Below are 16821 nucleotides of genomic sequence, written 5' to 3'. Positions count from 1 at the left end.
GGTCTAGGTTAGGGAAAGTCTGCACTTATTATCCAGCTCTTAGATAATGCCATCTCTGCTCTGATTGGCAATAGACCACCGATCCCTCAGTGCAGGAGATGTTGATTCTTCTCATCCATCATCGGTGATGGATGCGCACTGTAACACCTTTACTTTTAGTTCTAAACAACATGTGATTAATGCTTATACTTGTAATCAGCTGATTTAAGTCTGGGGTATGAATGTGATTATCCTATGGAGCCGTGCCAGGATTAAGCTTCCGACCTTACTTAGGACTGTGTTTTGAGTTACTGAAGGGACAGTTTCAGATGTAGATATGTGGAGTAAAAAGGTCAGAATTCTTTGGTGAAGTGAAAGGAGGACAGAAAGGAAGTAAGTGTTCATTGAGTGCTATAAAATGTAGGTTCTGCTTGATACTTGTTCAATTTCATAGCAGTTATTATTTTTTGACTAAAGTTAGAGAACATTTTTAAAAACTAAAACCCAGATTTTTCAGAGTTAGATCCACTATGATATAGTATTTTAGCATGGTGTTCAAGTAACCAAGCCTTTTTTTTTTTTTGCTAATTCTTCTTTATCTTCCTGTTAAAAAGGTAGAATTCCAGGACTGACCAAGGCCCTCAAAAGATGTCATCCCATTTATGATCTTTAAATGCCATCTCTATTTGACATTTCCCAAATGTATCTGTCCAGATCAGACACGTCACCTGACTCCAAACTTACGTAATCCAGTATTCTTTCTGATGTTTTTACTTCCATGACAATACCTCCAGCTTCATGTCCCAAACCTAACTCTTTGTCTCTCTACCCAAATGTTGTCTTCACCGTTTATATATATGGCCCCTTGATCAACTATTGATCAAGGCAAAAAACCTTAGAGGTGGCCTCGATTGCTGTCTCTCAGTCACACCTAGATCCAATCCCTGGGCAGAATTTGCCATTTAATCCTTGAATATCTACCCTGAATTTGAACTGAATCAAACCCATCCTCCAGCTTCGCCTGGGTTATTGCAGTGAACTCCTCATTGTTTTCCCAGCTTCCACCTTTGCACTTTACCATTTTTCTCCACAAACTGATCCTTTGTCAAAACCTTCCAGCAGTTTTCATCAGTGAGCAAGTGAATCTTACCTGATGTGGCATGCCACTGCTCTCTGTCTCTGTGGGCCAGACTTATCTACCCTGAGCTCTTTGCAGCCAAAATGTAGCCTCTCCGAGTCTTTGTACTTGAAGTTTCCTCCTCCATGACTGCTTTCCCTCCAGATATCCACATGGCTTCTAACTATCAGGTTTCTGCTCACATGTCGCTAGGTTAGAAAGGCCTTCTACCTCAGCTTTCAAGTGCCAGTGCTTCCCCTGCCTCCACTCCCTTACCCATTCCTGCCGCAGTCTGGCTGGGCACAATCAGGAGCCACTTGTCAAAAGAAACTAACTTTATTTTTAGAACCACACACGCCAAACAAAACAGCTCCTCAGGAAAAACCCTCAGAGCCTCAACTGCCACCACCGGCTTTCCACAAGCCTCTCTCTCCCACACAAGCTTCTCTCCACCTCCCACAATCCTCCTGCTCTTGAGGCCGATTGGCTGGGTCACGTGGGCGGAGCCAAAAAAGTCCCCCAATGAGCAGCTCCGTGGTCTGAAAGGGCAGGGAAACAGCCCAATGAGCATCACCGCAGAGGAGCCAATCAGCTAGATGTTGCTGGGGCCGAGGAGCCAATCAGCTAGATGTTGCTGGGGCCGCTGTGAGCCAATCATCAGCCGGCAGCTGGAAGTTTGCTGGCAGCTGGAAGTTTGCTGGGGCCCCTTAGGCTGTGGCTCTCAACACATTCCTGTTTCAAAACATCTGAGCACTTCTAGACACATCTGACAGATTTTGGGGGTGGGGTTTGTTTCACCCTCTGCCTTCCCCGAAGGAATGTCAGCTTCTTGAGGGCCAGGGTTAAAGTTTGGTTTTGCTTCCTGCTGTATTTTGAGGATCAGAATGGTGCCTGACATGGGAGAACCTAGTGGGAGCTCAATTAATAAATCCTGAGTGAGTGTCTCATAGGTGAGCAGATAATGTACTGCTCCCCCCACCACTAGTTCTTTATAAAGTAATAAATTTCTCTTTGCTTTCTCATAGTGTCTGTCTTACTTAGTCTAGAGGTTTCTTTTGCTTTGTGACCTAAAAATTCAGTTCCTTTAGTTTTGGATCTTCATTTGGCAACCTTATTTTATTTCAGCCAGTTTTTAATTGATTCAGCTCTTAATATTAGACATTCATGATTATCTTTAAAGCAGATCATCCATAAAATTAATCTTGACCAGCACCCTCTTCATAAAGACAGCTTTTCAGCCGTATTAGTGAACCTGTTAAATGGTGTCTCAGTATAGACTTTTCAGTTCTTTAACTAATGTTTAGAATCTTACCACAAACTAGAATCACTAAAAAATAGCTGATTTAGTTTTAAATCCTTTAAGTTATAAAATATATCTAATCAAGTATAATATAATAAAATTGTCTTTTATGAGTATTCTAGAACTGTTTTGAATATGTTGTATATTCCCTTTATTTATTTTTTTTTAAAAGAGAGAGAGAGAGAGAGAGAGAGAGAGAGAGAGAGAATTTTAATATTTATTTTTTAGTTTTCGGACACAACATCTTTGTTTGTATGTGGTGTTGAGGATTGAACCCGGGCCGCACGCATGCCAGGCGAGAGCGCTACTGCTTGAGCCACATCCACAGCCCTGTATTTTCCCTTTAAATGACAAGACAAAAAGTTGATTTCTGTTGAGATCACTCTAGTTCTACCTGATTCAATGTTAGTCAATTTAATATGTAGTAGTACATAAGTAGTATCTCAGTGTTTGTGTTCATTTTTGTGAAGGGGAAGTGTTGTTGTCGCAGACTTGTATTGGGTCATTGTGGCAAGTGGTGAGCATATATATGTAATTACTTAGAGAAGAAGGACTTGTCCTGTACTTGAAGGATAAACTGTGCAGAGCTTAGGAAGAGAGTAATCCTGGGTGTTAGTTTGGGGAAGGGAAGAAGAAAGTACTCAGTATTCTGGGCTTTCAGAAAGAATTGATGTTTGGACGTAAGACATTTTGGACATAAAAAAAATTGCATTTCACAATGACATAGGGGTAGATGGTATGTTGGGAAATAGAATTTTCTTTGAAAAAAGCCTAGATTTTTGTGGTAGAGAATTACTAAAAAGGAAGTTGGACTAGATTAAGATTATAGTCTTATCATATTTTTATAAAATTATTTCTTAAACAAAATTCTAATTTTTTTTGATTTATCAAGGCAAGTGAGTTTTTACCAGAGACGATGTCAACAGCATTATTTCTTCTTTCTTTGGACATGCCTGTTTCATTGGAATATCCAACTATTCACGAAGCTGTTGTGGCCTATTTGGAACAGCTGAATTCTGAAAACTACAGTATTTATAAACGAGCTGCAGAGGCTATTTATTCAATTGAATGTACCTGTAACTTCCTGTCTGATGTGGGGAAGGAGGTAAGATGTTTGTTGATACCTCTTTTAAAAACTTGTAATGAAGTATTCAGAAAATTTAACCTACACAAGTTAATGGATATATAAAAATTGAATTGCTACAGATGAGATATGTTATTATTGAGTGGATCTATTAGTAGATTAAAGTAAGGACATGATTTGTATAAAAATAAAACAAATACTTCACATTAATGAATGGTGCTTATTTAAATATCAGTGTTCAAATAAAGAAATATTTAATTCCAAGTATCTTAATACTTAATAGTGAGTACCTAAATGAAGTAACTTGCTGTATACAAACTAAGTGATGATTGATGTAACCATAGAATTATGAGTACCATTTTAAGGAATACTTGCTGACATTTTTTGTTTTTATTTTATAGACACTTATTACATATTCATACTTAGAACCCTGTTTTTTTATTGAATGCAGTTATGAACTACATGGCTTATAAAATAATAAGATACTTTAGGTATAATGTTGTAGTAATAGTTATGTATTTGTATTTATCCCTTTAAAAAAAACACTGTTAGGGCATTAGTTGGTATGCTGTCAATGAGAGGATTAGTGGGTCTTAGAGATGACGTTGACTACAATAATGTTTTACTGTCTGAGAATATCAAAATGGATCCTGAAGGTATCGAAGAATTAGAGACAAAAATCCTGTTCCTTTTGGACCCTACAGAGGAGTATATCTGAATCTCATATTTATAATTTTCCTTTATTTACTTATTTACTTTTTCTTCCTTCTCCTCCTCCTCCTCTTTTACTTTCTTTCTTTTCCTTTTTAGTACCTTGATCCACTGGCCTATGTCTTTTGGGAGAATTATTTCTGTAGTACTCTGCATGGTGATTTAATTACAATGTATCAAATGTCCTATATGTTCCTACTAGGACTGGTCAGGGTGTTAGAAGAGTACCCTCACCCTGCCTTTAGCAGGGATGCAGGGACCCAAGCTAGTGGTTAAAGAACTAGGCAACTATGTTGCAGCTTCCTGCCTGCTGGTGTGAAACAGGAGTTCCCAGAGCTACTCCCAGTTTGGCATTTTTAGGTTGCTTGTTGAGAAAGTGGATGTACATGTATGCAAATATGAGCGATCTCAGGGTCTCTGAATAATTTTTCTGAGTTTCTTAGTTAGCTGTTGAGAATTTTATTGTATATGAACTTAACATTTATTATCCTATTCTGCTTCTTTTTCAGGGAGAGAAGAATCTCTTAGAATTAGTGGAGCTAGCTGACCAAGCCTTGTGTAGCTTTTCCTATCATCAGCATTTCCCTCTAATAAAAGAAATCATCTGCATTTGTTCAAAGATGTAATATTTTCTTTCTTAATATGATTCTGTTATTGTAGGACACTGTGTGTGTGTAAGTTTAGGAGTAATGAGAATTAAAATGACCTTAAATCTTTATTACTGATAGTTTAAATTGCTTTTCCATATGTCTGACTTGTAAACTATATATGTATAGCTGCGTTGTATACATATAGTTTTTTTAAAATTATTTTTAAGTTGTAGTTGGACACAATACCTTTATTTTATTTATTTTTATGTGGTGCTGAGGATCGAACCCAGGGCCTCACACATACTAGGCAAGTGCTCTACCACTGAGCCACAACCCCAGCCCCACAGAGTTTATTTAAGAGTAAATTTTAAAAATGTCATGCCCATAATCAAAATGGTAACCTTTGGATTTTTATACATTTGTTTTGGTGTCCATCCAGACCAAATGTTCAAACACATTTATTTACCTTTAAAGTTTTAATTGATAATTTACATTTCAAGTTTTATAAGTCTTATTATTTTATACCTTTTTCTTAAATGGAAGTTTGAAAAGCACTATTGTTGATTAATTTGTTTTGAGGACATTGGAGAAAATTCCTGTTTAGAAATTAATATCTTCATTGCTTTGTAATAATAAATCTATTACATGTTTAACATTAATTATGAGATTTTAAAAGGCATTTTAAAAAATTCTCTTTGAGAACATTTTCTACTCTAAAACAAGTGTTTAGGTAATTTCCAGTAGTCTGTTTAGTTATATCCCAGCTGGAGGAAGTAGAGTAGGAAGATGTCTCCTTCAGTATGCTTTGCAGTCTTTTCTTAGCTCTGACTTGCCTTACACATCTTGGATGTTTTCCTTTTTTACCAGTTGGAAATCTGCACAGGCCAGTCCACTGCTGCAAGGAGAAAGTCAGAAAGTGTTCCTGCACATGTTGTCCCACCCATTGCCACAAGTGAAAGCTGAAACTTACAACTGCTGTCTGGAGATGGTTAAGGTGGCGGTTGGTTTTGTTTTGAGAACTAGTAATGGGTTCTCTTATTAGTCTTCCAGAATTAAATTACTTGACCTTTTGCGTGAGATATAAAATAACAATATTCTATAAAAATACATGTCAATTCTAGGAAATATGTACTATTTTTAAAAAAATGTTATTTGTTCTTTTTAGGAAATATGATACTACTAAATTCCTTTAGCTTAGTAAGTCTAGCAATTGAATTGCTTTATTATATTTTAACATTCTTGTATGTACTATGTATAACAAATGTTTGTATTTTGCCATTTTTTACTTCTGATCCATTTTAATGTATTTATTTATTTATTTTTGTGGTTCTGAAGATCAAACCTGGAATCTCGAGCATGCCAGGCAAAGCACTCTACCACTGAGCTCTTGGCCCACTTCTGATCTGTTTTTATTCACACAAATAGAAATACTGCAGAGTGGAAGCTTCTTTCTTTTCTCTTCACTCTTCTTCCTCCAGTGCAGCGTGGCCACTCATAAAGTTGGTCTGTGTCCTTCCCATCCATTTTTTAATGTATATGTTTACTATATACATATCTTTAAGTATGATATACTATTGTTTTCTCTTTTTAAAAACTATATGTCATACCACACATGATTTTACCAGTTGTTCTTTTCATTTCATGGTAGGATTTGAGGTCCACCTAGTTTATTCTTCCATATTGTTAAGCTTGAATAGCTTTTTTTTTTTTTTTTTTCTGGTAAATATTTAGGTTTAGCCCCACACCATACATACCCACACACTGTTTTTTTTTTTGGTGGTGCTAGGAGTCCAACACAGGGTTAGACAAGCACTCTACCACTGAACTATATCCCTAGTGTGATTGAGTCCTTTTTACTAAAGTACGTTTTTCAGTATTTTCTGACTTTGTGCCTATGTTTGGAAATGTTTTGATTTCACTTTACTTTTTTGTGGTGCTGGGGATCAAACTCAGGACTTTGCACATGCTAGACAAGCACTCTACTAACTGAGCTACATCTCTAGCCCTTCACTTTACTCTTGAATAATAATTTTCCTGAAATAGAATTATAGAATGACTGCTGTGTGTCCTTAGTACTTTTCCAGTGTTGCTTAATTCTTGTTAGACTTCTGCTTTTGATTAGTTTGCTACCAGCTAAATTATAATTTCTTTGTATTTTTTTTGCTTCTTACTTTTTTATTATATTACAAGCATTTGTCACATTTTTATAAACATGTCACTTACAATATTTAATCATTGCATAATATTCCACCACAATTTTATAACATGATTTTTGTAACAATTAGTCAGTTTTCTATCATATAAACTGTTTCCAATTTTTTATCTTCATATATAGTACAGCAGTGAATGTTTTTGTACATCATCTTTGTCCCACATTTAGGATTTGTTCTTTTTTTTTTTTTCTCTTCTACAGATATTTATTGAGTATCCATTCTAAGCCAGACACTGTTCTAGGTGCTGCAGATACAATGTCACCGAAACATAGATGCATCAGTGTATTTTTTCCCTCTATTGTTTTTTTGTTTTTAAATTAAAAAAAATCTTTTCTCTGGCATTCCATAGTTTCATTACAGTGTATTACTCTGCACACTTGTTTTTAAAATTTATTTTGCCTAGGACTTTTCAATGCAACACTCATGTCTGTCTCTGTCTGTATTCCTGTATAATTTTCAGTCATTATTAATTTGAATATTGCTTTCCTCCTATCCTGTCTACTCTCTCCATGTCTTTATCTTTTTTTTCCCAGTTGCTTTTCTACTTCATGATCTCAGTGGTTCTTTTTAAATTTTTTTATTTGTTATAATTAGCTGTACATGACAGTAGAATGCATTTGGAGAAGTCTCCCTTCTTTGAGGAATTTGTTTCTTGCAGATAACGTGCAGTTGAGTCTTTTTTAAAAATCTACTTTACCAGTCTGTCTTTTAATTAAAGAGCTGAGACCTTTTATATTTAGAATTATTATAGAGAAATGTTTATTGTTTCTTGTCTTTTTGATTTATTTCTAATGTTTAATCTAATTCTATTTTTTTTTTACTTAATTACTCTTTTAATGACATTTATCTTTCCTGAGCTCTGGTGTTTTTGTTTTTTAACTTCTCTGTGTAAGATTTTTTAAGATATTTTGAGTTACTGGCTTAGTTGTTATAAATTCTTTTAGTTTATACTTACCTTGAAAGGTTTTAAGTTTCCTTCAATTCTGAAGGATAGCTTTGCTAGATATAGCAATGTTGTTTGGTAGTAATTTTCATTTAGTTCTTGAAACACATTATTCTATGACCTCTTGGATTTTTAGGGTTTCTGAGAAATCTTATGCTAATATGATTGGTTTATCTCTAAAGGTGACTTGTTTTTCTCTTGAGACTTTTAAAATTCTATTTTTATTCTGTATATTTAGCATTCTATTCATAATTTGTTGTGGAGAATTTCTTTTTTGATCTTGTCTAGTTGGGATTCTAAATGTCTCCTATATCTACATGTCCATAATATTTTCAAAGTTTGGAAAACAATGTTTTTTTCCTTTAATACAGTCTGAATATTCAAGGCCAGCCATCGTTTTCAGGCTCTGAGAGTTGGTTTTGTTCTTGATCTGATCCATTGCTATGACTTTCAACTGAATTTTTAAAATTAGATTTATCAAGTCTTTCATTTCTAAGATTTCTGTTTTACTCTTATTCAAAACCTCTGTCTCTTTATCGAAATGCTTTTTCACATTCTATACTTTTTTCTATAGTTCATTCCTTAGATCTGCTTAGATCTTGTTCTAATTATTTCAGCAAGTGATTCTTTGGTTTCTTTGTCTTGAATTTCTTCTACTTCAGTATCTGTGGATTCACTTTTTGGGGGACTATAAATTTTGGAGGTGTCTTGTTGGACTGTTTCTTCATGTTTTCTGATGTCCCATGTTTGTACATTCCTTTTACATGCCGGGTCCTTTAGTGGTTAATTGTATCTTTAGTATTAGTCCCAGGCTGGGGAATATCTTAGCTTCAGCATGTCCAGTCAGCATAATCAGAGCCTCATGTCCAACTGCCAGTACCACTTTGGGAGGAGATAGTAACTGCCAGAAAGAGTGGTGATTCAAGAGCAGTCCGCATCAGCATACTCCATGAAGCTGCTACTGCTGACCTCTCTACACCTCTCAGCTAAAGTGAGAAATAATCCAGAATGGGCTGAAGAAATTAAATATTAAATATAACAGACTAAATTCAATTGGAAGAAGGGATAAAAAATAAAAGAAAAAAAAAGGGTGTGGGGGAGGGAAGGGAGAAAAAAGATAGTATGAAGAAAGAAAAAGGATGAAGGAGAGGAAAAGGGAATGAAGTCAGTGAACAAGAGAAGAACTGTTGGGAGAGGGTCCAATTAAGTGACGAAACATGTAAAATTAGAAGTGTAAAAATACAATATTTGGGAGTTCACTAGAAATGAGTTTAAACCAAGTAGTTATTGCAATAGCAGTCATAAAAAGAGATTTGGTTTTCTTCTAGCTGAAATTTTTAGAGTGGAGACATTTCTCTCCAGGTTTTTGAATTTAGAATACGTAGCTGTGAAGCAGTTTGTGTGACAGTAACATTGTTCTGTTTATTTTTTCTCAGCTTTGACCCAGATTGGCCAAACTTGTTAGGGCTTTGTTGAGTTTCACCCCCTTTGCCTGGCAGCATCTGTTGGGGGAGTGTTGTCTGTTTTGGAGCCCTCAAAGTGGCTTTGTTATTATGACCTGGATGGGAGTAGAAGTCTGGCACAGCTGCTGTCCAGCCCTCTGCCCTCTCACCCTGCAGCTTATAGACTGGTTTGGACTGTGCCGCATGACTTGTTCCAAGAGCTTCAGTCTGTGTGCTGAGGGATGTGTGTGGGATGCATCAGTTTGACTTCCAGGCACCTCTGGCGATGGGGCAGGTTGTGTGGGTTCCCTCGGTAGGCTGTGGTGGGTTTAGTGCTTTCCACCCGACCTTGATAGTGCCCATCTCTGAACTTTTTCAGCATGCTGCTTATCCCAGAGCCGAGATCACCAAATGCAAATGAAAGCACCCTTAGCTTGCAGACTTGTAGACTGGCAGTTGTGGTTCCCACAGCCCAGACCTCCAGTCTCACTCCTGTGCACAGACTGACTAGAGTACGTGGGCACCCCTTGATCCAGTGAAAAGAAAAGCATAAGTGGCTATTGGGTCTTGGGTACTCAGGAAGCCAGCATACCAAAAACAAGACCAATGAATGGGAAAAAAAAGTGTAGATCAGTATGAAAAAGGTAAATGACAGGCGTTTCTAGATTCTACTCAAGAAGTCTAAACAGTGAGTCTTTTTAAATTGTCATCACTTTCCTACTCTCACTATCTGCAATAGAGGGTGCTGGACTTCTCTTGCAATGGCTCATCTCATTGTATCTGAGCTTATTTTCTGTTTGGATTGTGAATTGTTGGGCAGAACCTGTTTTTATTAAATTTGGTGGGAGAATTCAGCTTGTTGTGCCAAGTGTGCTGCTGCAGTCTTTTCTTTTTATTAATTTTCTTTTTGTTCTAGAAACTGATATTTCAGGTTTTCACCTGATTGCTTGCACTGAGTGCCTACTGGCATTTACCACAGTGTTCTTACCCCAACATGCTGCCCTTGCACTGTGGTTTAATTCAGTCTTGGGGAGTTGCTATGATGCTGTTGTTTTCTTTGATCTGCAGTACGCTGATTTTCTCCAGTGGCATTTGCTCTTTCAGATACAAAATTGTCTGTGGTATAAAGTTAATAGTTGAAAAGAAAAACTTTATGTAGGATGTGTGTGTGTGTTGTGTGTGTGTGTATATAATTTTTTGAACTGGAATTACTACTAGTGGTTAGAGAGTAGTAATTTGCATGATGAAAAAATATTTATATAACTCATTATTGCTTGCATTTTCACCTTCTATGTTGTATTTAAATTCTACTAATGTTTCTAGTAGCTTTTAACAAAATGTTATTCTTTATCATAAATTGAGAAAAGAATTTGTGATATTTCTTCTAAGAAGTAGTGTAGAGTCATTACTTGGATATATGTGTCCCTCAACAATAATTAGTCTTTTAACTTGAATTTTGTTTTTTTAAACCTCAGTAAATTAAATGCAAATTAGGATGAGTTTCTTATTTTGTTCAGCAGTTTGGTTATTTAATTTTTTCAGAATTAGGTATGTTGGCAGAAGCATATAATATACTTCTCGTACAGACTCAAACATTACAAAATAGAAAATTCTTTTTACGCCATTAATTAAAAGTAAGTTGTGATGAAGTGAAAACTAAAATTAGAAGTGAATTATAATTAGAAGAAAGAGGAACCTTTTGGAAAATGACTGCCACTAATTTTAAAAATAAATTTTGTGTTATTCTACAGGAATGTTTAGGTGTCCATAATGTCACTAAGCCTGTATCTTCACTTTGTAATGGAATTCATTTTCTACTTCATCCAAAAGTTCTGTATGAAATTTCTGCTTTTGGTATGCAAGAACCCCAAAATGAGGTATGACATGTTAAAAATAAGTGTAAAATATTACACAGCCAAATGAAGGTAATATTCTAATAAAATTGTAAATTATCATGAGAAACTGATATTTGTCTTTGATATATTTGTTTAGTTGAGGTTTTTTTTTTTTTTTTTTTTTTTTTTTTATAACCAGGAATTGAACCCAGGGGTGCTTAATCATTGAGTCACATCCCCAGTGCTTTATTTATTTATTTATTTAGTTTTATTTTAAGACAGGGTCTTGCTAAGTTTCTGAGACTGGCTTTGAACTTGTAATCCTCCTGCCTTACCCTCCTAAAGTGCTGGGATTATAGGTGTGCGCCACTGTGTCCAGCTAGTTGGGATGTTCTTTATATAAAGAAATACTAAAGACAGTGTGGGAATATAAATATAAAATGCACTTGATCTTTAAGAATTCAGGTCAATTTACTTATGGTTTTTATCTGATATACAGAGAACCATAGTGATAGTAAGTAGGTTATGACAAATTTTTATTTTTATTTATAAAGATAGAAAAGTGGAGATCATTAAGGGAGAAAATCACTAAGTGGAAGTCATTAAGGGACAAAATGTAAGATGATGCTGTGGAAATAGGAACATTTAAAGACAGAGATACTAGTTGTGGGCCTTTCTAGGTTGTGTGAAGCATTGCAGGTGTGTGAGCGGGACAGCTCGTGTTGGTGGACCATTGTGTCTGTAGCTCGTGTTGGTGGACCATTGTGTCTGTTGTTGAGCAGGTGAATGCTGCTGCCAAGGCCATTCTGCTGTATCTGCTTCAGGGACGAATGATGATGACACTGCTGACCTGGAACAAGTTTATCGAGTCTCTCTGTCCTGTCCTTCCAGTACTGCAGGTACTCTGTGTAGTTCACCTTTTATAATACCATTTATCTTTGGCTGAGTGTGATTGATTAAAAGCATGCAAGCAGCATAACTGTCATGTTGTGAGAAAAATGAAGAGGTGCTGTGAAGGCACTGTGGATAAGTGAACAGAAAGGGGTGGCTGTTTTATTTCTGGCAGAAGGTTAAACGAGGAGAGCTAATTTGTCCATGTATGCTTTATGCAGGTGGGAGGTTAAAAAGTGAGGTGCAGGCTGTTAGTATTGATGTGAAAAACAGAACTCAACCTTCTATAAAGGATTTATGCATAGCTTACAGTGCTTTCCAAGCAGACATTAATTACATTACTAATCTGCCTCATGAGTTCTGTGTGTGCCCGTGTATGGTTTGAGTGATTTCTTGATTAACAAGCTCTTAGAAACAATGCTTTTTGAGCAATCTTTCTGGATAAAAGAAGGATGAGGGAAGTTCAGATCCTTACCTCCCTCAGATGAAAAGGTGGAGATAGGAGATACCACCATAGGCATAGCCCTTTTTCAGGAAAACCCCAGAACCCAGGACCCAGGCCTCCATCATTGAAGCTCACAGGACCTGTGTCACGTACAGAGTATTTGTATCACTCTCTTTTACCATGGGACAGAGTGAAGAACCTCATCTAGGGGACCTTCCACCACTACATCGTGGAAAATAGAAAAAATCTGCACGTTTCAAGAATGTTGACATAATTTCCTGAAGTTCTTTAGTATTATTGTTTAAATATAGTTGTTCTTTTTTTTTTTTTTTTTAAAATACAGTTCTATTTAGAATCCTTACTTTATATAGGTTATTTTAAAAAGTCACTGGTTTATTCAGTTGAATTATAAAAAATTTATGAGTTGTATGACAATTATTATTTATGAGTTTATTTATTACAATTTATGAGTTTACCTACAATTATTATTTATAGGTTGAAAAACTAATATGTATAGATTTAAATAAGAATTTCTCTTAAAAAATTATTAGGGTTATGCCGACCTAGAAGACTCTTTGGGTAACTGCATTCTCCTTCTGAGCCAAGCGGGTTCTGAGGCAGGAGAAGGCATCCTTCCTTGTACTACCCGGCTAAAGTCTGTCCTGCGACTCTTGCTGGTGAAAAAGCTATCGTGAGTACTGTGTGATGTTTTGAATATAAAAGATAAATGGAAACCTTCTAAGGAAGTGTGGTAATTTTATCAATCTGAAGGAGCATCAGACTAAAGGATGTAATGGAAGATTATTCTGTGTTGTTGATGGAAGAAACTAATATGTGAAATCAAGCAGATGCAAGGTGTTCTTGATGTTTTCTTGAAATATTTCATCCATTTTGTAGCCTACTCATCCCTTGCCAGATGAGTCTGTGTTGAAGTTCTGCCACTCAGTGCTGTTCACTAGTGCTATAGGCAAGTTGGAGAACCATGGAGATTAGTAAGTTGGAAAACTATAGTGTATTCTCATCTTTTCTTTAGAAATTATTAGTTCTTGAAATGATCCTTTTCTAAACATCTGTTCTGAAAATTAAGTTTTCCAAAAAGTATTTGGAAAGCCTTGCTAAGCTTGTATGAGATAACTCATAGAGTGGTGAATTATTTTCACCTCAGTTTGTGAGAAACTAAAATGGTCTTTTCCTTGACTGTTGTTAGAGTAGATATTTTGAAGTAAAAGAAAAGAAAGAGCAATTTGCAATTTCCTTCTTTCTCTGTCAGTGCAACATGAATCTTCTCTATTGCTCTCTTCAGGCAACAGTGGTTAGATTTTCCTTAATTGAGAAGAGAAACAAGTTTAGAGTCAACATGGACAAGCAGTGATGAAGAAGAGTCAATTGAAAAGGCTGGCAGGATAAGCAGACATTCTTTTGACAAATGGCTAATTTTTTTCTCCAAACCTTACATTAGGATAATATAGCAGTTTATTTGGAAATAGATGATTAGACTGAAAATAAGAAAGTAGGTAGAAATAAACTAAAGCATTAAGGAGATGGAAGGAGGAAAATCAATGGAAGAGATTCTAAAAAATATCTGTAAGGTATGCAGAGTAGAGTTATAGAAAAATTAGGGCAGATGGAACTTGCCTCCACACGTTTCATAGTTCCTGAGCAGGGTGTTTATCATGTACTAGTGTAAAATTATCACTTATTCTAATCTCCAAGTTCAGCAATTTAACACAATGGAAGTTTATTTCTTGTTCACTTGAGGGGACCCAAGGTCCCTAGGTCAACAAAGATACTCTTAACAGGCAGGATGTCCCCAGGAGCTTAGGACAAGGCCAGGACTTTCTGGATAAAATAATTCTGTGTTATAAAGAACTTAAAATAATTTGAATTACACATTCATTTTCCTTATTTGATTAATTCTGTCCCATCCCATTAATTCTCTAAATTCCATGTAGGCAGGAACCCTATTATTGGCCAATCTTTGTATCTTCAGAAATTGAGTACTTTATACATAAAAATACTCAAAAAGTAGTGAGAAAATTGGATACATTATTGGGACAAGTGAATTTTGCTACCCTGTGCTAAACCTAAAAATATACCAAATTTATGTCAGAAAAGAAGATGCACGAAGATATGCTTTACATGTTTCTATTTCTACCCTTCTTTTCTAGGGGTTGAAACTACCCATAAATTTAGAATCCCAGATGTTTATATAGGTATTATTGGTGTAGAAAAAAGGAACAAGTACATGTCTACACCTGTGCCCTGCCAGCTGGGTCTTCTGTGTTACCCAGGCTTGTCTCAGATTCCTGGCTTAAGTAATCATGTGTCACTCTGCCTCCTGAGTCGTAGGATTACGATTTTGCACCATAGCAAACATCCAGTTTAGATGTTCTAGCCTTGCTAAGCTTGTATGAGGTAACTCAGCAAATTTGAGAGAGAGAAAGTTACCATCTTAGAGTAAGTGTTAGTCTTCTAGAGATGAAATCTGTTAATAATAGTGTAGTAAATACCTTATATTAGTTTCAGAAAGTCTTTGAATGTTTCCATTTGCCCACAAGGTGTGGTCAAATGTGGGAATGTCAACACTGACTTGGGCTCTGCCCTTCCAGAATTTGGCCTATAATTGGAAAGATAGATCTTATTAACAATTATACTTTATTATTGGTTTTTAATAAAGTGAGATAAATGTTAACAATTTAGGTGACTTCAGGGTGACAGGTCCACAAACAGCAAGGTAACTTTTCTAGTCTGTTGGAGAGAGGTCATGTTGTAGCTATGGTCTTGTGGGTAGTACTTAAAATCTGGTGGCTTGTACTATTAGTTAAAATTGCTGTATTTCCTGGTAGTTGGAGAGAACCTACCAGAGGAGTGAAAGATGACATGTTTATTCCAGTTTCTCCTACTAATGACCTTTGTCCATTGGATGGTTTTCTGTTTTTCAGTGCATTGTCTAGTGGCATGTAATGTTTAATTTTTTCTTAAAAAACTTTCATCTCCCCATTTAACTGACTTTTAATTCTGTTCTATTTTATATAAAGAATTATAAAAGAAATTTTTGTATTTGAAAGGAGTCTGTTTGACCCAAATGTAAGAACATTTTCAAACATTGTAATAATGTTGTACTTTAGTTATTAGCTTAATTACTCTCCTAGAGTTTTAGATTTATTATTTGGAATTATTTATTTAAATTTATTATTTGGGATCTGGTCATGAATCCCTGATATGTTTTGAGATTGAGATAGATCACTAGATTTGAAATCAGAAGTTAAAAATTTAATTTTCAGATTGTCTTTAAGTTGACTGTACTATGTAGTCTCAGTTAGTCTATCAAATTGGTAATTCCTGATTTTGGATGTTTATTTTTAATTGAATAAATAATTTTAGTCATATGTGAAAGACTTTAATAGAAAAAGGAAAATATTTTTGGTAAGGCAGTATTAATAAGTATGACTAATTTGCTGTGTTGACATACAATAATTCTTGGGAATTATAGGCCTTTTCTATAGATACTTAAATATTACAAAGTATTGACTTAAGTGCTTCCTGTTTTTAGGGTCCGTTCACTAGCTTTGAAGCTTTTAGCATTTTATCTTGCCAATGAAGAAGGGGCCGATACAAAACGCCCCATAATAGATGCCAGAATTCTTTCCAGAGTTACTAATCTATTTATTGTGAAGAAACCTATTGAACTCAAACTGGATGACAGAAAAGAATTGCTTATTAAGGTAACTGTGACTTTTTTAGTTTGTACTCTGTGGTTCTTTGACGCATTTGTACATCACATATTTTTATGACATTCTTTAGGTTATATGTGCTGGGGGGAGGATGGTGGTGATTCAGGGCTGGGTTCTTCTCACTTCTAGCTATATTTGTTAATTGAACAAGTATGTCCTGCGTATGTATTGTATGCCAGCATTTGTGTCCCTTTTAATTTAGTGTATATATTAGATATGCAAATTGTTTTGAATAGTGTCTTAAATATAACATAAGGCAAATATAGTACAAAGAAATTTTGTGAGGATTTAAAAATAAATATAACTGACATAAAAACTATTGAAAATTCTTCCTATATTGCAATTGCCTATAATAGCAAAAAAGGGAGAAGTTCTTTTGACAAAAAGTTTCACCTCTTCATCTCAACAAAAAAACATAATATAGAATGCAGAGGCAGTTTCTCTTAAATATTATGATGTTTCTGAGATTGTTGTTGTTGTTAATCTTTTTTCCTAAATCTTAAATAGCTTCACAAGTTTAGCATCCATTTCCCTGTC

General features: G+C 35.4%; 1 protein-coding gene across 7 annotated transcripts in view; it reads left to right on the top strand.

Moving 5' to 3' along the window:
- The window catches only part of Rttn (rotatin), a 158558-nt gene that overhangs the window by 31518 nt on the left and 110219 nt on the right, over positions 1 to 16821 (top strand). For all 7 annotated transcript variants that reach the window (XM_046448652.2, XM_046448649.2, XM_046448650.2 and 4 more), the window contains 7 exons: positions 3289 to 3501; positions 4701 to 4813; positions 5649 to 5775; positions 11131 to 11256; positions 11997 to 12113; positions 13102 to 13241; positions 16104 to 16275. In XM_046448652.2, the coding sequence (XP_046304608.1) occupies positions 3289 to 3501; positions 4701 to 4813; positions 5649 to 5775; positions 11131 to 11256; positions 11997 to 12113; positions 13102 to 13241; positions 16104 to 16275 (1008 nt within the window). The remainder of the gene's footprint in view (positions 1 to 3288; positions 3502 to 4700; positions 4814 to 5648; positions 5776 to 11130; positions 11257 to 11996; positions 12114 to 13101; positions 13242 to 16103; positions 16276 to 16821) is intronic.

Source organism: Marmota monax, unplaced genomic scaffold, assembly GCF_021218885.2.
Source record: "Marmota monax isolate L192 unplaced genomic scaffold, Marmota_monax_Labrador192_F-V1.1 WCK01_AAM20220418_F8-fsc00060, whole genome shotgun sequence".
Classification (NCBI taxonomy): Eukaryota; Metazoa; Chordata; class Mammalia; order Rodentia; family Sciuridae; genus Marmota; species Marmota monax.
The sequence above is the reverse complement of the archived record's forward strand: the minus strand, read 5'-3'. Positions and strand labels throughout refer to the sequence as shown.